The 25,227-nt window shown below is 37.4% G+C and overlaps 2 protein-coding genes across 2 annotated transcripts; one reads left to right on the forward strand and one right to left on the reverse strand.

Moving 5' to 3' along the window:
- The first annotated feature begins 6,515 nt into the window (after positions 1–6,515).
- On the forward strand, positions 6,516–7,466 carry LOC105715507 (olfactory receptor 10R2-like). The gene has a single exon (XM_012449936.2). The coding sequence runs from the start codon at positions 6,525–6,527 to the stop codon at positions 7,464–7,466; it is 942 nt and encodes a 313-aa protein (XP_012305359.1). The 5' UTR covers positions 6,516–6,524.
- A 6,112-nt stretch (positions 7,467–13,578) lies between these two features.
- On the reverse strand, positions 13,579–14,556 carry LOC105715537 (olfactory receptor 6Y1). The gene has a single exon (XM_012449962.2). The coding sequence runs from the start codon at positions 14,554–14,556 to the stop codon at positions 13,579–13,581; it is 978 nt and encodes a 325-aa protein (XP_012305385.2).
- Positions 14,557–25,227: the final 10,671 nt, after the last annotated feature.

The raw sequence follows: 25,227 nt of genomic DNA on the forward strand, positions 1-25,227 counted from the left end.
ATGATCCTTTCACTTTTTAGTAAGAGACTCCTTAAGCCCTTATGGATTATTTATTCCACCAATTACAAAATTAATGCTAAGTGTTTTAAATGTTGATTATAACAACACCCTGCCATCAGATACCAAATTCTATTCTCATTATTTACTGCTGCATAATGAACAACCTACAACTTTAGTTGTTTAAATTAGCCATAATTATTTTGCCCACAAGTCTGCAATTTCGGCAGGACTCAGTGGGGACAGCTGGAATCTTCTCTATGTGCCATCAGGTTGGATGATTCAACTGGGGCTGAAGGATTTACTTTCAAGATTGCTCAGTCATATGCCTGGTATGTTCATGTCAGCTATTGGCTGTTTGTTCAGCTGGGGCTATTGGCCAGGAGCCTTGGTTTATTACCATGTAGATTCTCCAAGGGCTGCTTGGGTTTCCTCAAAATATGGTTGCTAGGGTACAAAAGTGGATGATTCAAGTAGCAGCTATTAGACTTTAGATGCCAGGGTTAATAAACAGATACAGTCTTACATTTGTTAAAATTTATTGGTCAAAGTAGTCACTCATCCTATCCGGATTCAGGGGAAGGAGGAAGCCACCAAAAGTTTTTGTCTGGGTTAATCAGTTGGGACTTTTCTTTTACTTCCTCGTCTGGCAGCATTTTTTTAAAAAAATTTAATTTTAAGTTCTTGAATGCATGTGCAGGACGTGCAGTTTTGTTACATAGGTAAACGTGCTATGGTGGTTTGCTGCATTTATCAGCTTATCACCTAGGTATTAAGCCCAGCTGCATTGGCTATTTATCCTGATACTCTCCCTTTCCCTGCCTCCCACCATAGGCCCCAGTATGCGTTGTTCCCCTCCCTGTGTCCATGTATTCTCACAATTCAGCTCCAACTTATAAGTGAGAATGTAACCGAATTCTGAATTCCAGGGAGCGGGGGAGTCTCAGCTCCCCAGAGAGGATGTTCTTCCAGGCTCTTGGTCTCTCATTCACCCAAGAATGGGAGAAGGGACCACACTGGGCACAGCGAGTGACTAAGTAAATATCAGACCCCAAAGAGTTTTGCAGAAAGTGATTTATTTAGACAGAGAAAGAGAAAAAGGAGAGAAAAAAAGATGTGAGAGAGAAGCTTCCACGAGACTGTGGAAGGGGATCCAGATCTGGAGTCCGCCTGGATTTGGGGGACAGGGACTTTTAAACTGGGAGGTATTCTCACCTCATCCAAGCCCTCTGGCTTATGAAAGGAGTTCCTTTAAACTTCCGCTAGAGTGACTGATCTTTGATACTTACTGTGTGTGCCAAAGTTTAAACAAAGACCCTTAAGATCTCAACAGGGAAAGGAAGATATGGCGCTGGGAAATTCTTGCCTTAGAAACTACACCCCCTTGTGGACCCGAGAATAGAAGACATTCCCTCAAGAACATGCAGGACATGACTTACACAAGAGCAGTTCACGTGAGCACCTCAGAGAGACATCCATGTGTGTCTAGCATTTGCCCCATTTCCAGCACAAGTGGATGCACTCACTGTCAGAAAGAATCAATATGTGAGCTGAAATGAGGAGATAGCTGATGGCCTTTGTGAAAAACTATATGAAGGCACTGTCACATTTTTCTTCATAACCCAAACTGTATTCATATACTGAGGAAATATTTACCAAATTAACATTATATTCCAGAAGCAAACCTGTTTCTAATGTATCTGAAAGATTCTGGCATTCTAATATTCTGTTCTCTATTCTTCATATCTTCCTTTATTCTAGCTTTCAGAAATAGGAATGTGTAGCAGCTTAAAAAAGAATACTTTTCTGCAATTGCAGAACAAAACTCTAGAGGCACTATGTAGGGAAATTCAAAGAAGATGGTTTCATTGATGTATATTTTAACAAATCATGCCTGGAGAACTACCACATCTCTGACTCTTTAGAGAATTTCTAAGTCAACTAATCCACATGAATAATAAGGCTCTTTCTTTGGCCAGTGAATTCTCATAGTATATTATCATTGTTCCACTTGCTAATTAGAAAATTTATGGACAAGTATTGGGCACAATGTGGTAATTAGCTCCCTGTGGAGGTGGAGAGCTCAATTACCAACCAAGGCATTGAGTCCATGGCTAATGTAAAAAGGAAAGACCATTGATGATACCCCTTGAGGCACTACCTAAAGTACCCATGAAGAAAGGGCACACAGGTAACATTTTTTTGTGGAGTAATGCTATTCTCTTATATTGGTCTTGGGAGTTCCTGAAAGATGAAGAACCCTGAGGCATCATGACAGGGAAGACAATTTTGGCAAATTTCACCTACAAACCTTCACAGAAGTTTCTAGGAGGTGCCTGAGAATGAATAAAACAGGTACTAGAACTCTGATTTGAACAAATGTAAAATTTTAATGTTTATTTAGAGACTTTGTTTTTTATTAAGAATACCAGTGACAGTCACTTATTTATATGTCAAATTTAAAAATTGTTGAGTTTTTCCCATGAGCTAGTGATCTGTTTACTTCTAGTTATTTGTAATGAAAAATAGAAATTGCCATCAAATGACAGAAAGAAAAGCTAAATAGTGGAAAAAAATAAGGATAAAGATTGAGACCAAGACAAAGGCAGAGACCCAGTATAAGTCTTGATTATTTCATAGAGTGGGGGCGATATTAGTCTGAGAAAGGAAGAACAAAAAAATTACAGTAAACATACAACGTCTGAGGAACACAGAAGTGTTTCTCACTTAAGAGGCACATGGTAGTGCCTCTTAAGGAAACCAAGTTAATACAAAATAAACTAATTGGGATTATTATTAATTAATTAATAGACATTTATTCATCAAATATATCTCAATTATTTAAATATTGGATAAAGTTGAGGATACAAAGGGAATAGATGAGGCGTTTATCCTTGAGACTCTAAATCTATTGAAGACACCAATAAGAAAAAAAAAATTAGATATAATATGTTGAGTATTTTGATAAAGACAAATTAGACAAGCTTTAAATTACTAAGAAGGAAACAGCATACTCTCCCTAGACATATTGAAGAAAGTTCAATAATTGATGACTTTAAAAATGTGAGGAATGAGTGGGCCATACATGAAGGATAAATGATATTGGAGGCTGAGATCTCTCTCTTTCTCTCTCTCTCTCTCTCTCCCTCCCTCCCTCTCACTCAGTGGAATATTGATACACAAAGGCATATAAAGGAAACTCTAAGTATTTCAGTACAATTCCTGTGTGATGAAAACTTAGAGGATGAGATTATAAATATACGTGGACAGAGAATCAGCTGTCCTATGATTCAGCTTAAGGAATTCTGCCCTTACCTTATAGGTGATAAAGAGTTACTGAGCAACATAATGTGAAAAAATCAATTCACTATTTCGACTTGTTAAGAAAGTGATCTAATTATTCTATTTTTCTTCTTTTCTCCCCCTCTTTCTCATTTTTCTAAGCTTTTCTTTCAACATGTAATGCCTTCCCTTCCAAACTCAGGTCACTATCTCCTATTTACCAGTTATTTTAAGCAGTATCCTAGACTGAGTTAAGTGAAGTCAAAGATTTCCATAGTAAGTTTTATTTTTAACTATTAGTTTCCACATAGGTTTTAAGGATGAGTTTGAAAGAACAGATGGTTGATGGGGTAGGAGTTGTAGAATAGATATTGAGTAATGCAACCTTTCTTTTCTTTCGGTTACACCAACTTTCCCTGCATACTTTGTGACTATTAATACTGGGGATGAGCCTGTAAATGATAAAACACTCCAAGAAAGGATATATGGAAAGTGGAAAGGCATAGATGATGTCTCAGGAAAAATGTTAGGGAGGACTCTGTGCTGGTCAAATGAATGGTGTATATTCTTTATTTATAAAGTTTAGAGATAAGGCAATTCAAAAATATATAGAGATGAAAAATAAAACTCTTGGTTCTAGTCCCATTTCAAAATTTTATTAAATATTTGCCTAAGTAAAATAGCAAATATTGACAGCAATTTAGTTATTTATAAAGGACTTCAAGTCCCCAAATCAAGTATTTCTAAAATTAAAATAAAAAGTTTAGCTAGTGAGATAATGGAGGAGACTATTTGATAATCAGAAATAATAAATAAGATAGCAACATTTTTATGGGATCTTTTGTTCTACAGTCAGAGAGATTTTTCATCCCAAAATGTTGAAGCAGAGTATTAATATTACAGGCTAGGTTAATATTAAGGTAACAAGTTTGGAAAATCCCTGGAATCAAATGTCATCTACTTGAGAGTTTTGAAATGATTTAGAGGATAAAGTGATATTACTGGTCATTAATTTTTTTTCAACAAATTTTCAAGCACTTAGTAGATGTTGGGCATCGTTGTATGTGTTAGAGATGCAGTTTCTGTTACCTGGTAAGTTATAGTTTGTAGAGTCAAAGACAATCTTATAATAGTAGTGGCAAAGCAAGTAAGATTCTAGTGATTACTAAGGAAATCCACAAAATATGGTGCAGCATGATTAGGAGCAGTAGGAAGGATTCTATGAATAAAGTCATTTAAAATGAAAATTAAAAAGAAGGAAACAACACATATGAGGCAGAGACTATTTTTAGATACAGAAAGTAGTATGAAAATGACTTGGTTGTGTAAAAGTTCTCACTGCTGAAGTACATACGAAGGAATATATAATGGCAGTTATGAGTGAAAAGGTAGAAGTGGGAATAGTGTGAAACACCTAGAATATTTTATAGATAACTGAGAGTCATTTGGTTTGGTAATATGATAGGATTTGTTCTATAGAAAGATAATTCTGCTGCTATTGTGGAAGATTGCTCAGAGTGTAAGAGAGAATCCGGCAGTTCATTTATAATACTATAGTCCAGTCAAGGGATGATTTCTTACAAAACAATAAGAATAAGAATGAATCCTAAAAGTGTTTCAGAACAAAAATATATTGAACGTAGGGGATTAGAAAAATGGTGAGTTTAAACATACTTTAGAAATTTATGGCTTAGATGGCTTAAGAGTATTTTATTTATTGAGATACAGAATCTAGATAAAAGAACACATTTAGGCAAGAGGTAGGAGAGAATAAGAAAGTTTTGATTAAAGTGTATGTAATTCAGTACCAGCAATGATAAATATGTTGGGGCCTTAGGAAAGGTATCTGAGCCTACTTATTCAGAAATTTAGAGACAGCTTGTTGGAATGACAGTCTTTGGGCCACCAAGTCAGGTACCTCAAGGGTAGTACATAAAACAATGGACAACAAGTGAATGCTGAAGCAAAATTAAATGACTCTAGCCATGTCTTTTCTGTAAGGAGAAATCAGGCCTATAATCCTGTAAGAGTCTGTAGAGTAATCATGAAGCTAGTGCTAAAACAATAGCAATAGTTTAAAACCAATTTATTTTTAACAAAAGGAATGCATAAAAATTGGTTATACAATTAGCTGTAAAAGGGACCTGCATTCTTTAAGTAATGCAAAGATCAATGGATGTTTCTCTAGATGGGGAAGGTATTAAAAACAAGTGTAGAAAGGTGGATCATCAGACACAGGTGCTATTGCTTATTGATGCTATCACTTATTGATGTATATATCAGTAATCAGAATAAAATTGTGACCCTTAGAAAGAATAATTAATGTAGATAAAGGATTTTATAAGATTAGATTACAAGAATCCTCTCTAGTCTGCAGGGAATATGTCCCAAGACTCCAGTGGATGTCTGAACTGTGGATAGTACTAAATGCTAAATATACTATGATGTTTTTCTATAACACATGCCCATGATAAAGCTTAATTTATAAATTAGGCATAGGAAGATATTAACAACAATAACTGACAATAAAATCCAGCAATAATAACATTATATCAGCATCACTACTTTTGCACTTTGGAGCCATTACTAAGGAAAATAAAGGTTACTTGAGCACAAGCTTGGTGATATCATGACAGTCGATCTGATAACTGGATGGCTTCTGAGTGACTAATGGATAATAACATGTATGGTCTGGATACATTGTGCAAAGGACTGATCCTTGTCCAGGGCAGGAAGGAGCAAGACAGTGCGAACTTTCAACATGATACACAGAAGGAGACACAACTTTAAACTTATGAATTGTTTATTTCTGAACTTTTCCATTTAATACTTATGGATTGCAGTTGACCTGGGTACTTGAAACTGACCTGGGTACTAGAAACCAGTGAAAGCAATACTTTGGATGAGGAACTACTGTATTAAAAAATTAGATGGTATCTATATAAGTCTCCAAGTAGGGGACATGATGAATAGGCTTTATTTGAGCAAATGACTGTACACTTCATGTGAATGTTTGTCCCCAGATTCACTGCTAAAATCAGCAGCAGAAAAATGGCAGTTTGAATGCATATCAATTTATAAGAGCTTCTGGTAAAATTTACAATTCTTTTTTCTCTTCCATACTTGTTTCTCATCGAAACGAGAGTGGCATAGCTACTTTATGAGGATTAAGTCTCCCTGAATTTTAAGTTCCGCAGATCTCTGGACCTGATCATACTGACCTTATTCCATGGGATCAACTCATCATGGCCAATTCCTCTTCTGTCACTGAGTTCCTACTACTGGGCTTCTCCAGCCTTGGGGAATTGCAGCTTGTCCTCTTCGTCGTCTTTCTCTGCCTCTATTTGATTATCTTGAGTGGAAACATCATCATCATATCAGTCATTCACTTGGATCACAGCCTCCACACACCCATGTACTTCTTTCTAGGTATTCTTTCTATCTCTGAAATCTTCTACACAATTGTTATCCTGCCCAAGATGCTTATCAACCTATTCTCTGTACTCAGGATACTCTCTTTTGTGAGTTGTGCCACCCAGATGTTCTTCTTCCTTGGTTTTGCTGTCACTAACTGCCTGCTTTTGGGAGTGATGGGTTATGATCGTTATGCTGCCATCTGCCAGCCTTTGCACTACGCTGTTCTCATGAGCTGGAGAGTATGTGGACAACTGGTAGCAACTTGTATTATTAGTGGCTTCCTAATATCTCTGGTGGGAACAACTTTGGTCTTTAGCCTCCCTTTCTGTGGCTCCAACAAGGTCAACCACTACTTTTGTGATATTTCACCAGTTATCCGTCTCGCCTGTGCTGACAGCTACATCAATGAACTGGTCATCTTCATCTTTGGGGTCTTGGTGCTTGTTGTGCCCTTGATATTTATCTGCATTTCTTATGGCTTCATTGTCCGCACCATCCTGAAGATTCCATCAGCCGAAGGCAAGCAAAAAGCCTTCTCCACCTGTGCTTCCCATCTCATTGTAGTCATTGTCCATTATGGTTGTGCTTCCTTTGTCTACTTGCGACCCTCAGCCAAATACACATCAGGCAAAGATAGGCTGGTGACAGTGACCTATACCATCATCACCCCGCTTTTAAATCCCATGGTATACAGCCTCAGGAATAAAGATGTACAGCTGGCTATTCGGAAACTGATTGGAAGGTCTGGGTTTTCTCTTAAGAGTTTATAATCAGAACACTTTCTAACAGTATGGACACCATTAGACCAATTGTGTCACTAATTATTAAAATCATGAGATTATCTAGTCTATTTATCTATCTAACTGTGCAGCCTTGGATGAGTTATTTGACATTTGGGGCCTTAATGTTCTATGTAAAACAGAGATAACAATATTTTCTTCCTAGAGACATTGAAATTACAAAATATCTGTCAATAAAACATAACTCTCCTCCTCTTTCTGTTCTTCCTCTGGATGTATAGTTTCAAAATCTCTGATTGCACCCTTTGTTTAAGGTTATGTCCAACTTAAAATGAGGTGTCCAGGCCTGAAGGTGGCTTAGATCTAGTGGTATGACATGGCAGGGAAAACTGTACCATACTGGCAATTAGATGATTTAAAACTGGACACTGATTAGGTCATGACGAAAGCTTTGACTCTTCTCTGAATATAAATTCTAATATATGGAAAGTAGGGATAATGTAATTTTCCTGTTCTATTTCATGGGGGTTTGATTTGTATCTTATAAATAGTATAAAATAAAGTGTAAAAGAAGTACAAAATGTGAAAATACATACAATGTATAATTCATATCAAATAAGCTTTGCATAACTGACAGGATTTTCTTTCTTTCAAATTCTTCAAAACAGGTATTTTGGGATGGCTTTTCTGACTGTTCCTTTGAATCACTTCTTACGTAACATAGGAGTTATACTATGTAACATAGAAGTTATGCTACATAATGGAAAGGAAAAGAATATTCAACCACCCTGTCCCATCTCAGGCTAAAGGTATCTACATGGCTTTCCACACTGAATTTATTATGAAGAGGAAGCTACCAAGTTTCACATTTATCATGGGAATACATAAGATTTGAGAGAGAAGTACTTCGGTGATCGTCTGGTCCAGAAGTTTCTTCATCAGCATCTCTAAGGGAAACCAGCCTCCACTGACTGGGCATCAAAGACCTTACAAAATGTATATTCCCACTGCACTCAGTTCTTACTATTACTCCTCTCATTTCAGCTGATGTTTGCCTCTGCTTTTCATGCATTCTATCTCTTGTGTCATACAGTAAGTCTACAGTAAGTCTGATTCACAGATGTTTGAGACGGTTATGATGACAATCAGAACGTTTTCCGTAAGCTATGTGACCTGAATTTTAGATGCCTCACTATCCTGGATGCAGTCCTCTAGTTATGCTATAGATTATCAGTATTCTTTTAAAAGAATAATAAATATAACTGGAGTTCATATGTCATATGCAGCATCTTTTTCTGGGGTATAACTGTATTCTTCCTTGTTAACCTAATTTAGATTTTCAAATTAAAATGTGTCAAATCACAAATAATGTTTTCTCATATTTAAAAATTATACCTCTGTTCCTATTTTTATCTCCCTTTTCCAACTTTTGGCCTAAGTATTCTTATTTATTTTCATTTTACTTCATTTCATTTTCATAGTTAAGCAATTAATGCATTTCAAGTACAACATTGGTTATTGCCATTGTTTTCTTCTGTTCTTTTTTTTTAAAATATATATTTTATTGCATTTTAGGTTTTGGGGTACATGTGAAGAACATGCAGGATTGTTGCATAGGTACACACACGGCAGTGTGATTTGCTGCCTTCCTCCCCATCACCTGTATCTGGCATTTCTCCCCACGCTATCTCTCCCCAACTTCCCACCCCCCGCTGTCCTTCCCCTATTTTCCCCCAACAGACCCCAGTGTGTGATGCTCCCCTCCCTGTGTCCATGTGTTCTCATTGTTCAACACCCACCTATGAGTGAGAACATGCGGTGTTTGATTTTGTGTTCTTGTGTCAGTTTGCTGAGAATGATGGTTTCCAAGTTCATCCATGTCCCTACAAAGGACATGAACTCATCGTTTCTCATGGCTGCATAGTATTCCACAGTGTATATATGCCACATTTTCCCTGTCCAATCTATCATCGATGGGCATTTGGGTTGGTTCCAAGTCTTTGCTATTGTAAACAGTGCTGCAATGAACATTCATGTGCATGTGTCCTTACAATAGAATGATTTATAATCCTTTGGATATATACCCAGTAATGGGATTGCTAGGTCAAATGGAATTTCTATGTCTAGGTCCTTGAGGAATCATATGGATTTACAGCTGAATTCTACCAGAGGTACAAAGACGAGCTGGTACCATTTCTTCTGAAACTATTCCAAACAATTGAAAAGGAAGGACTTCTCTCTAACTCATTTTATTAGGCTGGCATCATCCTCATACCAAAATTTGGCAGAGATACAACAAAGAGGATATGAGGCAGATCTGGTATCTGTGATACAATTCTGATTGGTCCGCTTAAAAACTAAATTATTTATTATTATTGGGGAGTATTTCTCAGCATTTGCCGCATCTGGGAGGAGGGGTCGCCACACATCCCCATTCTCTTTCTTCTCTTTGGGAACCAACAAGTTACAAGAAGCTAAAACATTAGGGGAGAACTGAAGGTGTCTGCCTATGCCAGTTCATTGAGTATAGAAGTCTCTCTGATGGGATCTGATTAGAGGGTTCAGTAAAGGAAGCCCACTGTTTCCTAAGCCACTTCCTCCAACTTAGCTATAAATACTAATAAAGATATGTTTTTTTTGTTTGTTTTTTTGTTTTGTTTTGTTTTGTTTTGAGACAGGTTTTCACTCTGACACCCAGGCTAGAGGGCAGTGGTGAGATCATAGCTCACGGCAGCCCCTACCACCCTGGCTAAAGCAATTCTCCCAACTCAGCCTCCCAAGTAGCTGGGACCAAAGGTATAAACCACCACACCACAACTAATTTTATAATTATTGCAGAGGAAAGGTCTTGCTAGGTTGCCCAGGCTGGTCTCGAATTCCTACACTCAAGGGATCCTCCTCCTTTGGCCTCCCAAAGTGCTGGAATCACAGGCATGAGCCACAAAGTCTGGCCAAAGATGGGATTTTGATTTTCATTTTGTGGTTTGATTAGTCTCCTCAACTGGCTTAAAAACATGGTCAGGCATAAGAGTAGTGATATATGACTTCATAAAACCTCCGACATAGTATCAGTTATAATCAGGTATTGTAATTTACTGAATTTTTATAATTAATGTCATTTAAACGAAGGAAATGTATTCAAGAAAATTAAAAACACCAGGAAATGTTTTTCTCCTTTATGTGGTTAATATTTTTGGTGAATAGTAATTACAGAGCTAATACATGTTCATTATAGAACATTTACAAAATACAGGTAATTATAAAGTAAGCCATAACTCTGGAGAAAATAACTTGAAAGTGTCACTTAAAACCTCTCTAGAAGTTTTTTTACATACACATTTATCTCTCTATCACTAATTATATCTTAATTAATGTAGTTGTTCATAATATCAAAACTATGCCATATTACCCCTTTAATATTATAATTACTTTGTAACATTGTTTTCTTTGAAGTATGACTTGCAATATCTGTATAGTGTTTTATTTCATAGGTAAACCATACTTTACTTAAATCTTTCAATTATTTGGAAAATGTACATGCTTTTAAAATTAAATATGCTGAATTGAATGTGTGTGTGCATATAGCCTCATAAATTATATCCCTAACAGAGACTCCTGTATTTGAAATTATAGAGCCAACAGAACTATTTCTAAATTGACTACCAGAGTTTGAAATAATTTATATAACCACTGGCAGTATAATACAATTTCTTATGTCACTTATGTGATGGATAACATCTCGCATAAATAACCAATTAAAATATTTGGGTATATTAATATTGTTCAGATTTTAATTTTTTAATTTAATTTTTAAGTTTAGGGGCATACGTATAGCTTTATTATATAGGTAAACTTGTATCATGGCATTTGTTGTACAGATTATTTTGCCACCCAGATATTTTGCCTAGTACCCATTAGTTATTTCTCCTGATCCTCCACCTCCTCCTACCCTGTACCCTCCAAGAGGCCCCAGTGCCATTGTTCCCTACTGTGTATCCAAGAGTTCTCTCATCATTTAGCTCCTACTTACAAGTGAGAATATGTAGTATTTGGTTTTCTTTTCTTGCATTAGTTTGCTAAAGGTGATGACATCCAGCTCCATCCATATTCCTGCAAAAAACACGATCTCATTCTTTTTTATGGCTGCATAGTATTTCAAGATGTATATGTAGTGCATTTTCTTTATCCAGTTTATCATTGATGGGCATTCTGCTTGGTTCCATGTCCTCACTATTGTCAATTATGCTGCAATAAACATATGTGTGCATGTGTCTTTCTAGTAAAATGATTTATATTCCTTTGGGTATCTACCCTGTAATGGGATTGCTGGGTCAAATGATATTTCTGTTTTTAAGTCTTTGAGGAATTGCTACACTGTCTTTCACATAGGTTGAACTAATATACACCCCCACCAACAGCATGTAAGTGTTCCTTTTTCTCCACAACCTCACCAGCATCTGTTTTTTTTTTTAGTAATAGCCATTCTGACTGGCGTTAGATGGTAACACAATGAGATATCACTTCGCACCAGTTGCAATGGCTATTATTCAAACCACTCACTGTGATTTTGATTTGCATTTCTCTAATGATCAGTGACATTGAGCTTTTTTTTTTTCCATATGATTGTTGGCCACATGTATGTTTTCTTTTGAAAAGTGTCTGTTCACATCCTTTGCCCACTTTTTAATGGAGTTGTTTTTTTCTGGTAAATTTGTTTAAGTTCCTTATAGATGCTGAATATTAGACCTTTGTCAGATGTACGGTTTGCCAAAATTTTTTTCCATTCTGTAGGTTGTTTGTTTACTCCGTTACAGTTTCTTTTGCTTTGCAGAAGCTTTTCAGTTTATAATTATATCCCATTTGTCAATTTTAAATATCTTTTTAAAAATTACTGAGGTTTATCGGCTCCTGTATTAGTTTCCTAGGGCTGTCATTACAAACTACCAAATACTGCCTCAGTATTTTTGAGGTTAGGCATCAGAAATCAAGTTCTTGGCAGGGTCATACTCTCTCTCTCTCAGTTCTAGAGTAACATCCTTCCTTGCTTCTTCTGGCTTCCAGTGTTCACCACCAATGCTTCTTCCTTGGCTTATAGATGCATTGCTGCAGCAACATGGTTGCTTTCTGCCCTGTGTGCGTGCACATTGTCTTTCCTCTGTGTGTGTCTGTGTCCAAACGTTTCCTTTTTATAATGACACCAGTCATACTGTCTTAGGTCTCACCCTAACAGCCAAATTTTAGCTCAGTTACCTCCATAAGAATCCTACTTCCAAATAAGTTCACATTCTGAGAGACCGGGGATTAGGACAACATACTTCTTTTGGAGGTGGGGAGGAGTGGGACATAATTTTGCCCAGAACAACTGCCTACTTTTAAAATTATGTTTATATTCTTAACTGGTTTTTCCACTGAGAGTTTAATTTTTATATGTTTATTTTAAAGTGTTTTTAGTATTTAATGTTAGTATAGGTTATTATTAATATTAAAAATTAGTAATAGTTTTCACTTTGTTATTTGGTATAAACTTAATCTTTCGTTTTTAAAAGCCTTAACAAATTAGTCATTTATGTTATTTGGAGGGAAGTAGATGGGGTCTCCCTATGTTGACCAGGCTGGGCCCAGGCTCCTGGACTCAAGGGATCCTCCTGCCTTAGTCTCTTGTGTAGCTGGGACTACAGGTATGTGCCACGGTGCCTAACAGGCATTAATTTATGTTTATCTTTTTCTTTTACTTCTACAACATAGGGAGTCAAAAAACTCTTTTCTAACCACCTGAGAGATGAATTATTCTTTATATTTAATTATTTGTCCTATCTGGTATTTATTTTGATAAGTTATATGGAAAAAGTATTTATCTTCTTCCTTTCCTGCCTCCCTTTACCACCCTCTCTCTCTCTCTCTTTCTTCCTGATCTCAAGTAGTTTTTCTAAAATTTAAAAACTTGTCTCTCAATCTGACAGCAGAGGTTACTTCTTGAGAACATGTTTCTCTAGTCATGATTGTGTGTACACACACACACACAAACACACACATGAGCAATGTTACAGTGCTGGAGATTGAAGAACAACCAAAGACAAGACTGAGGGGGAAACTATGTAGTGGTCATCTCTCAGTTCAAGCCTGAAAGGAATCTATACATTTTTCAACTACTGAAAGCCCCATTTTCCTGGGGCCCACTTCCTCTGCAACATATGGTCTTTCTGAGGGCTGCCTTTACTTCACGGTTCCTCAGACAGTAAATGATGGGGTTGAGGAGTGGAACAATGACAGTGTAGAGAACAGATACCACTTTGTTGGAACTGTAGGCATACATGAGTTTGGGATGGGCATAGGTGAAAAGAGTTGTGGAATAGAAAAGAATTACAATGGTCAGGTGGGAGGCACAGGTGGAGAATGCCTTTTGGCGGCCCTGAGCAGAAGGGATCCTGAGGATGGTGGCAAGGATTGCAGCATAGGATGCCACCACAACACAAAGAGGAACAGCAATGACCATGAGGGCCAAGAAGAAGTCCACCAGCTCAGCCTGTGAGGAGTCCTCACAGGAGACGTTGAGGAGTGGAGAGATATCACAAAAGTAGTGATTGATCTGAGGTGTGCCACAGTAGTAAAGTTGCGCTATAAAAACCATCTTAATCATGGCAGTCATGAGTCCACAGAACCAGCATCCTCCAGCCAGTGTGCCACAGAGCTGGTTGGTCATGATGGCTGGGTAGCGTAGTGGATTGCAAATGGCTACGTAGCGGTCAAAGGCCATGACAGCAAGAAGGATGTACTCAGTGCAGACAAAGGTCACAAAAAAGTACAGCTGAGTCATGCAGCCATTGAAGGAAATACTTTTGTCATGGCTGAGGAAGTCAACAAGCATCTTGGGGCTGATGACTGTGACATACCACATTTCCAGGAAGGAGAGGTGGCTCAGGAAGAAGTACATGGGCTTATGCAGCTGCCCATCACTGTGGATAGCTAAGATGATAAGAAGATTCTCCAGCAGTGTCAGCAGGTAGGTTGCCAGGAAAATGGAGAAAAGAAGAAGCTGGAAGGCTGGTCGTGTTGGAAACCCCAGAAGAATGAAATGTGTTGTCACTGTACGATTATCTACTTCCAGAATTATGGTGGTCATGACTGGCTGTGGGCACAGACAAAGTCAGTTCCTTCCATGATGCAAGCACTAGTCTATGGTTATTTGTACTGATAGGGCCCACCACCAGCAAATTTATTACAATAGGTGATCTCTGCTTTTTAAAATCTTTTTACCTCTTGAATTATGATGAGAACCAAAGCCTTTGAGAAAAGGTGGAATTTAGGGAGCTTATAATTCAACATTTTTTTTAAATTTTCTCAAGAGCAGTAACTTGTGCAAGGTCATACAAAATAGAGATTAATATAACTTTCTAAATCCCAGTTCTGTGCTTTGCCAATATATCACTTTTGCGCACATAAAAACTGGTCTCCATATCACCCTTGCACTACAGGCAAAACATCCCCCGTCTATTGAATATGAAGAGGAGGAAGAAGGCCCAATTGCCCATTCTCTAGGGGTAATTTGTGTGACTCTGGAGTGGTTGCATGACCCCACTTAACTGTAAAATGGAGAGAATTTCCCTGCTTTTATTTAACAAGGTGCTTACTCTTGAATGACGTTATAGTTGAGCACACCCATAGGATTAAAAGCAAAATAAGGTTGATAAAATCATTTACCAGCTTTTCAGAGAACAAAACTGAATGGATAACTTGAAGGGTAATATTTTCTTCAGTCCAATCCATTGTATAGAATGCTTGCTTAGGAGTTTGACAAAAGTGCATTCGAATCCAAATTTTGTCTTTGTATAGCTAAGTGAGCATATCACATAGTCTTTTATAATATTAGTTACTTTATTTCTAAAATGGGGATAATACAATAGGGCTCATATTTTGTGAACATCAGATGGGATTTAGAATTTAAATTCAATTCCTGTGATACTTGCTTTTACCTTTCTAGGCACATAGCTCATCCTCCTTTCAAAACAACACACACTCCACCCCCTACACAGAGCTTCCCCCACTCCAACTTCTACCCCTGCCAAAAACAGCAAAAAACTGGTGCAAACAGCAGCCATTGTTAATGAGAAAAGGGAGAGGACTGTGGGACTTTTCCAAGGGTGCTAAATTTAAAAACCTGTAACCTGTTAGGAGTAATATCAGAGAAAAAGAACAAGAATGATTTTTTTAACTGACCCTTCTGCATTTCTGTTCAATAATTTAGCAAAATGTGTTGGGCTGAGAATCATTCCCAAACCTACTGATATTCAACACCTTCCCATTTCAAGTCTCACTCTGTGTCCCATTGCTTCATTTATCTTTTCTGTTCTTCTCCAGAGCTACAGTCTCCCTTGCTCCCCATTTCTCAACAGCTCTATTTTATGATGTAAATATGCAGGACAACTAGGGGAGGTTTTTTTTTTTTCCTAAGGAATAGTCATGAGAAAAAGAGCCAGAAAACTACTGTCCACACTATCCATTTCCTTCTTCCCACTTAGATTTCAGCTTTAGAATCCTGAAGAAAGGCAGAATTGGAAGGCAGGATTATTCTTTCTTAGAGAAGGAAATGGACACAGATAACCCAGAAAAGGCAAATAATATATAATAGTGCAAATTCAAATAATTTAGTTTTCTGTTGGAATACAGTCCTGAGAAACACACGCACGTACACAACCACACACACAGTCAACACAAAACTTGCCCTTACTCAGAACAGCTTGGTATTCCCTAGGCAGTGTGAGAGGGGGGCTTACAAGCAAGGCAAGGTTTGAATCCTGCTTAACTTTTTCTTCATCCTGATTTAAAAAAAAAAACATCTTTGAGTCCAAAAATTCAAACCACTTAAAATCTATTTGTGAAGAGTGCAGGTCAGTCTCTATCTGGCTCTCTCTTACTTAATCACTTTCCTTTTCAATGAATTGATGAAATAAACATGTTTCTAGCTATTGAGGGAAGTATTACTATTTGGGAGGCACTTTCTTAGTCCATAGTAAAAGGACATATCGGTCTCCAGAGCCATGTCCTTGGGCTTAATCTTTGCATGTATTTTTTTTTTTTTTTAATATTCTAGAAAACTACAGGCAAGGCATAATACCATAATGTCCTCGTTTCTGGGAACCATCCCCAGTGTCCTGTAGAAGATGCCTAGCCTAGAAAGCATAGAACAACCCTACTAAATAATGCAATGTATTCGCCATTTCTTTGCAATAGATATCACCATTCTTAGGGTAGCTGCTTCAGACACGAAGCTGGAAATAAAAACATCTAATTTAATTTTAAGAAGAATTGGTAAATAAAGTGGGTGATATTTTTACAGAACTATGCATTCATTCATTCTTTCTCTAATTCCAGCAGAAATATAAAAGTCCAGATGAAGCTCCACAAAATAAAAATACAAAGAAATGAAAAGGGAGTATGCAGCATTATATAAAGAACAACTGACTAAGCAGCTTTATCATTTGAGCATGGAATTCAGCTTTGAGGTCTCAAAGTACAATATGCTCACATTCAATTTTCAAAGTTATTCACACATGTATATATAGATTTATATTTTGATAAATGTGAGTTAATGTATAAAGAGGTAGAGTGCTTTATCAAAAGGCACATACATTGTAGATATGGTAAAGGTTCTAAATTCCTAATTTCTAGGGCTAGATTGTCTGAGTCACATCCTAGTGCCTTCTAAGACTCTTTAGATTGGGCAGACTTGTTAGGAAGAGAGCAAGGCTCACATAGTTAATGGCACTTCCTCCAGTGGAAGTTTTATAGCAACTAGATTCTGAGGAGGCTATGCTGAATGTGTTAAAGTATCTTTACTGCCAAATGATAACTCACATTTGTGTATGTGAAAGCACATTCACGTCGTTTTATCTGATCTTCACCATCATGGAGTTAGCACGAACATCACAGTGCTGACTTGACCCAGGGATATTAAATGTCTAGCTGAATGTTACACAGCTAAACTGCTTAGTGACAGAATTGAAATTAAATGCCAAATTTATTTTTTATAGTCTACTGATTTTTGTGTATGAGTAGGCAGAGGATGATCTATGAATTGGGTGAGTTTTTTTCTTCTGAGAATTAAACTGTAAGAATAATTTCAATAGCACTCTATGCAAGGAATAAAAATTTAAGGAGTGAAGAATCAAAGGGCCAGGATGAGAGTCAAGAGCGAGTTGAACGTTCCAGTACTCTGGATCTCAAACATTTACCTAGCAGCAGGATAAACCATCTCACTTTTTTTTTTAGCAGACTCTTAGTCATGCATTACGGACTTGTCTTATGAAATAATGGCATTTTAAAACCAGTGGTATTTTAATTCAAACTTCTTTCTTTTCCCTCAGATACGGAAATCCCAGAATGACTTAAATGATTTTCTCTAGTTTAAACAACTATATAGTGGCAGAGTAGCAATTTATTAATGATTACATTTTAGTCCCTAGCAAGCTTTAATCCTTAATTGTCTTATACAATTCATTCAATTTAATTATTTAATTTCTTCTATGGCTCCCTGTTATACACTTCATTCAAATTAATTCCTTATGTGACCCAATTATTATTAGCTGAAGGACAAATTATCTTAAGTTTTAGCCTGATTTGAACAGAATTATAAAAGTTAATGTGAGTCTTAAAATTATGATTTTTCTCAGAAAAAAATATTTTTTAGCTTTCACAATTGCTAGCCCATTGTATTGATTACACACACACACACATATTACTAAGGAAGTGGAAAGAGATCCTTCAGCTCTAGAAACACAGGACTGTAGCACTGCAAAAAACCCAAGAGGTAATATGATTTAGGTCCCTACCACATTCGTGAATCACCAATGCATAGACGTTAAGTATTCATCTAGATTTTGCCTGACTTTTTCAGAAATGGAAATTCAGTATCTATAAAACTACCATACTTTAAAGAAGAGAAACTTTTAATTTGGGAGATGCAAGGCTTTCTCTTCTGAAACCCAATGTACCCACATTCAGGGTTCCTGGTTCTGTTTCTAAAAATAAGCCTCATCATCTTCTCAAAGGATAAACTTCACGGTTTGAAAATAGTGTCAGGTCCATTAAACCTCCAGTTCCCTGCCCCACCCTCCATATCCCCTGTCTCATCATGTCTTTCCTTTTTTAGATTAGGCCACTCAATTTCCATATATATATATATATATATATATATAAAACCAGGTTATCAATTCCCTAAAGTTTGTGATCATCCTCTTTGGATGATTCCAGCTTAACTGGGACATTTAATATAGACAAATATCATCAGGCTATGGAAAATACAACAGGTATTTAAGGTTTAGTTTCATTCTGGAATCAGAGAATAGGAATATCTTCTTTATCCCTTTGAGCCTTCCATCAGAGAGGAGCAAGAGGCTCTTTCTGATTTCTCAGAAAGGGTGGATATGACCTTTCCCATAGGTAGTGAACGATGAGCCCAGGATAACAATGTGTCTAGGAAATGACCTGCTCTATTGTTTGTGGGAAAATGAGGAGCAGGAAAGAAAACGTATATGGTCAAATTGCTCCTGGTAATGGAGGCATTTTAAAAATTGCCATACAAGCTCTGTGGGGATTGGTTTGGCCAAACTGAGGGGCTCAGAAGTCTTCAAAAATGGAACATAGGTAGTGAGACAAGTAACAGAGCAACCACTTGTGCTCAATCTAGTCTTCTACTAATTCCTGCAGGAAGGTGAGAAAAACAAAAAAGTATAAGTTAACCATAGGTGGACATATCAGTCTTGGATGCTCAATTGTAAGGCATTTTCTTAAGGGGAGGAACACAGTCTTACTCTTTCAAGTCAGTTTCAGAGAGATACAATTCTAATCCAGCTCCCTTTTCCTAGGCTTTTCAGGAACATATATGCTTCAGGGTTATATGCGTAACAGCTGCTGTGCTTGTGGTAGAACACAGTGCCTAGCTGCTGTGTAGTGAACCCCTCTGCACTTTTCTGTTTCTACTGTGAGTTGGCTTTGAAGACTTTAGGAAAAAAATGTGCATTTCATATCCCTGATCCTTTATACTCTTTATTATTTTCCAAAATCATGACTTGTAGTTTGACATAATTTAATTTTCATCTCAGTCCTTTAGGAAAAGTGGCTTAATTTCTATGGGTCTCATTTGGAGCACGATTAATTTTTGCAGTTATTTCAGGATTTCAAGTTGAAAATAAATGTGGTCACATAATGTGATGCAAGTTTTTGACTAACCAGGACAACAGAAAAAGAATTTTTCTTGCTCTATGGCACTATCACTAGAAGTGAAATTCTATGTTCTACAGCCCCGTAGGATGACTATGGTTAACGGTAACATGATACATAGTTTCAAATAGCTAGGAGGATATTGAATGTTCCCAAGACTAAGAAATTGTCAGTGTTTGCGATGATGAATATGTTAATCACTCTGATCTGATCACTGTTCATTATATGTATGGATCAACATATCACTATGTACCCCACAAATATGTATAATTATATATATACATATTAATTAAAAATAGAAAAAATGTAGCAGGAGGAAAAATATTATAAGCCTTCCGACCCTGCAGACATCATCTTGTTTGTCAGCCCCGCTCTTATTTAACATAAAAGCACGCATGCTTACTCACATGCCTATGTTCCACCCACAAATTCTCGCATATGCATATTCATTCATCTACACCAGTCCTTTAATTCCATCCTCTATGACGTTTTCTCTCTTTTTGTCTCTTAAGTCAGAGTAGACTTGGAATCTGCACTTTGCAAGGTAGAGTTGGTCAAATGCATTAAGGCATCTTTAGAACAAACCTTTGGGATTATTTTCATAACCAGGTCTATTTCACTTAGAGTAAGTTATCACGGTAGAGTCTTAAAATGACATGAGAATCCATATGACACTATATTTCTGAACCCTTAACATATTTCATATGGCTAGTTATACATACATGCTGAAAAAAATTTGGTCGAACTGGAATGAATCTATGTACATACTAAATTCCTCTCCATCTATAACTTGTATCACTACTCATTATAGGCTTAAAGATGACAAAGTGTTTTTAAAAATCAATGAAATAAAATTTTGGATGAATCAGTAATTTATATACAATTTATCTTCAATTATTCCCTGCTTTCCTTCATAAAAATAAATAAATATAAGATGCCTAAAGTCTCCTTTGGAAATATCTGAGTCTTTTTTTCAACTCACCATTTTCTCAGGAATGTAACCCTTTTTCTACTTAGCTCTGTCAAGGATGGCCAGCTTGCTCTGAGAAAAGAGAAGAAATCATGTAAGCCAAGAGAAGGAGAACAATGTCCATAAGCCTAGAGGGTTGCTGGGCAAGTCTGGTTTATGTCTCTGCTTGAAGAAGGCACAGAATGGAGCTATTTGTGCTTCTTCCTGCTTTCAAGCTACAGGAGGAGATAAACAAACTCCCTTCTATCCACAAGGGACCTCCCAAGAGACACAGCCTTCAGGAATATATCTGGCCTTTCCAGGGCTCAAGGGGATCCTGGGAGAATATTAAGGAAGAGCTAGCAAGTTAAGTAGAGTCTCCAGGCACAAAAGAGACCTTAGACTGGCTGGAAGTACACTGCCCATCCTCCCTAAAAAGACTTGGGAAGAGAAAGGTGGCAAGGGGAAGGGGTGTGTGTGTGTGTGTGTGTGTGTGTGTGTGTGTGCGCGCGCGCGCGCGCCCACTTTCTGAGAAACAATCTCACAAATAATAAGGTCTTCCAGAAAAAAAGATAGTGCTATAACCCAAGTCATTCAGAAAATAAGAATAGTAAGTACGCTTCCTTATTTGGAGACCCAAGTGTATGAGCACATGCACGTTAACAAACTCCAAACACACTCAGATATTGTGCTTATAAGTATACACAGAAGTAACTGCAATGCATCAGTAACTCAGTAGATGTGAGCAATGAATACACTGCATTCAGATATCTGTATTTCCAAAAATAAGAACATGTTATATATTTACTCTTATTATCTACAACTAGTACACATTCAGAAGCATATAAAGGTATTCAGAGAAAGTAGGCGGTACTAAGATTATGTGGAAAATAAACTGGGATGGAAATTGGGCAGTTATCTCTTTAGGTATACATGTTGCTTCCTAGGTTAGGATAGCTGCACATCCAGGATAATTATCTTTAGAACCACAGACCCAGGACTACAGCAGAAAGTGAGCCGGCTCTGTTGGATTTTGATATGTACTACTATGAAGGATGTTGACCATTGTAGGAGACTGCTTTTCTGGAGTTGGGAAAGATGAGAACTAGCCAAAAAAGAATAACATCTCCCAATAGAAAATTAAGCTCTTTATTTTAAAATAACAGAATTCCCCTGAGGAAACATAGCAAAAACCCTTCAGATTCCAAAAGGCCTAGTTCATATTTTTAGGAGTAACCACTTTTTACTCCTTACCATTTTTCAATTTGATAAAAAATTTAAAAAGGAAATTATTCCCATAGAAAACTAGAATAACACTTCATTTATTTCCAGGCAGTCTCTTAGCTCATTACTGGTTCTTTGGTGATATTCTGTGTTGCCATTCTATAGGAACCTGACCATTCAATAAATACGTATTGAGTATCTTTTAAGTTTCAGGAACTATTCTGGTCACATGTCACTACTCTTTTCTTTTTTTTTTTTTTTTTGAGACGGAGTTCCGCTCGTCACCCAGGCTGGAGTGCAATGGCACTATCTCGGCTCACCACAACCTCCGCCTCCTGGGTTCAGGCAATTCTCCTGCCTCAGCCTCCTGAGTAGCTGGGATTACAGGCACGTGCCACCATGCCCAGCTAATTTTTTGTATTTTTAGTAGAGACGGGGTTTCACCATGTTGACCGGGATGGTCTCGATCTCTTGACCTCGTGAACCACCCGCCTCGGCCTCCCAAAGGGCTGGTATTACAGGCGTGAGCCACCACGCCCGGCTCACTACTCTTTTCAAATAGTTTTACTGTAATAGTTTTATTCCCCTTTTAGGAATTTGCTGATAGACTTCAAGAACCAGAACCTTTTCTGATAACAGAGGAGGTTCAAACGGAGTGCTATTAAACCTCTGTTTCCTATTTACTATTATCAAAAATTCAGTAAATAGGAAACAGAGGTTTAATATCACTCAGTTTTAATTCCATTCTGTTGAAATAGAGAAGGAAAACATGATATAGATAATTAAAAATTTCTGTGAAATGTAAAAGAAAGAGGACATGGCTTTCAAGTCAGCAAAACATGGATTTGTATTGCTCTTTGTCAGCTCTGGATGTAAGTAAGTTCTCAAACCTCTGGAAGTATTACATTCTTCATATTTAAAAGGTGATATATCAAACCAAAGGTTAGTCTTAAGTAGCAGCTCTGAGTAAAGATTCTGCAGCTAGAGTGTCATGGTTCAAATCCTGGATCAGTCATGTTCTACTTAAATGACCTTGGGCAAATTATTCTGTGTTTCTGTTTTTTTAAATTGAAAAAATGAAACAATAAGAGTACTTATCTGTTAGAATTATTGTGTTGGTCCAGGCGCAGTGGCTCACGCCTGTAATCCCAGCACTTTGGGAGGCCGAGGTGGGCGGATTATGAGGTCAAGAGATCGAGACCATCCTGGCCAACATGGTGAAACCCCGTCTCTACTAAAAATACAAAAAAATTAGCTGGGTGTGGTGGTGCGCGCCTGTGGTCCCAGCTACTAGGGAGGCTGAGGCAGGAGAATTGCTTGAACCCAGGAGGCGGAGGTTGCAGTGAGCTGAGGTCACGCCACTGCACTCCAGCCTGGCGCCTGGTGATGGAGTGAGACTCTGTCTCACAAAAAAAAAAAAAAAGAATTATTGTGTTGATGGTATGGGTTATATATATAAGCTGTTTGGAACAACACTTGCCGTATAAATACATGCTTTTATGTGTGAGTATTTGTATTATATCAAGCAAATAGAAGGTGTTCAGAAAAATTAATTTAATTTTCAATTTCCCTTATAATTTACTCGCACACGAGCATAAGAATTTTTGTCATTTTTGAAATTTCCAGAATATCTGAATGAAACAATGATGCCGTTTTTGACTGAGTCATAAGTTAACTGGCTTCTCATCAAGAGAGTGTCCACTTTTTCCAGTTTCCATGTTAAAGTAGAGGCAGAGCCCACTGTATGCTACTTCTTAAATAAAGTTCTGTTTATTTAATTTGTAAAAGTTGATGAAATATAGATGACTGAGACTCTTAAAAATTATTTAAAAATTACTGGACTAAGGATTCTCAAGGAAGGAGACTTTTCCCAACTTACTGCTTCTGAATACAATGTCTGTTACATAGTAGACACTTAAAATATCTGCTCAATGAGGAAATGAGCTGAGTCCTATTTTATTTAAATGACATAAAAATGTGCAACTTTAGTGCAGAGGAAGATAAGGAATACCAGGAGCTCCTGGCTGATTAAGTACTATAGTGGGGAGATTTGTAGAAAAAAATATGATTACTATCTAAGATCTTTAACAAAAAATCTTTCTAACTAGTATTGTGAACTGAGGAACTAATACAAATAAACCATGGTCTTTTCTTGGTTTATAATAATTTCTCAATACCAAAATATATCGTTAGAACTATGAGTGCTTAAAGTGAAAAAAATCTAAGTTTGTTATTATTTTCTGTCAAAAAAGAAATAGTTTTAAGAGTTAGTATTAAAAACAATAGGTAGACTACATCTGTGAGTTGAATGAGAAAAAGTACATGCTTATATATTGCAAGAAGTTGGGCTCTGAGGAAATACTCTGAATAATTATGCATTTTTCTGTGGTGAGAAGAAATGGAGTAATTTTTAAATGAATAAGTTTACTAGGGAAACATTTTTCTTTTGTGTTAGTATTTTATAATTCTTTCTGAAAATTCTAAAGTTTCTATATCTTCTCTTAAGTCACAAAAATTTTGAGATAATCATGTCCTCTGCCTTCTACAAAGTGTCTTGTGAATGAAAATCGCAAAATTTTTATTTTCTTTTTAAATTTGAGTACATTCTTAGTCAATTGGATGAATAGTGCTGCTATTTTAAAAGAGATTAATTTCATTTAAAAATCATGATACCCCATTCTCCGCAATGTGCTTATTTCACATTGCATGCTTGTGTCAAAACATCTCATGTACCCATAAATATATACAATACTATGCAGCCACTGTTTTTTAATTACACGGCCAAAATAAATAAAATAATGATAAGCTTCACTGCATGCTCCTTTATGTTAGTTTACACACTACTTTACAAATTAAGAACCTTAAAAAGTAGGAGGGAACCAAGATGGCCGAGTGAAGACAACACCGGAATGCAGCTCCCAGCGAATGAGAGGCAGAGCGCTAGAGGACTTCACGATTCCAAACGAAGTGCTGGGTTCGTTTTGGTGGGACTGATAGGGCACTGAAAATAGCCCAGGGAAGGAGCCACAGGGCGAGAGCCGCCCAGGGGGGCAATTCAAGACCAGGGGGGCGGGGGGCGCGTCCCCACTTGAAACATGCAGCTGGCTGGGAGGGTCGGGGACTTCACCCCCTCTGTGCTCCGTTTCGTACCCTGTGCTTACCTCATTTCTCCTGCAACCCACGGTCCACGAGAGCCCAGCCAGACGGTGGAGCGCTGTGTGTAGTCCATGCAAATCTGAGCAGTGGCTCCCGCCAGGCGGGAGTTGTCACACGAACTTGGACGGAAGTTTGCACTAACGCCAGCGGGACAGACCAGTCCCACAGAGGGAGGCAGAGTTGGAAGCAAGGAAACAGACCCTGAGGCCTGGCAGGCCCCACCTCCACAGAGCTCAAACTGAAACC

Source organism: Aotus nancymaae, unplaced genomic scaffold, assembly GCF_030222135.1.
Source record: "Aotus nancymaae isolate 86718 unplaced genomic scaffold, 86718_ANA_hifiasm-v0.15.2.pri h1tg000108l, whole genome shotgun sequence".
Taxonomy (NCBI): Eukaryota; Metazoa; Chordata; class Mammalia; order Primates; family Aotidae; genus Aotus; species Aotus nancymaae.

Coding starts and splice junctions, on each gene's coding strand:
- LOC105715537 (XM_012449962.2), bottom strand. CDS start 14,556: ATGACCACCATAATTCTGGAAGTAGATAATCGTACAGTGACAACACAT.
- LOC105715507 (XM_012449936.2), top strand. CDS start 6,525: ATGGCCAATTCCTCTTCTGTCACTGAGTTCCTACTACTGGGCTTCTCC.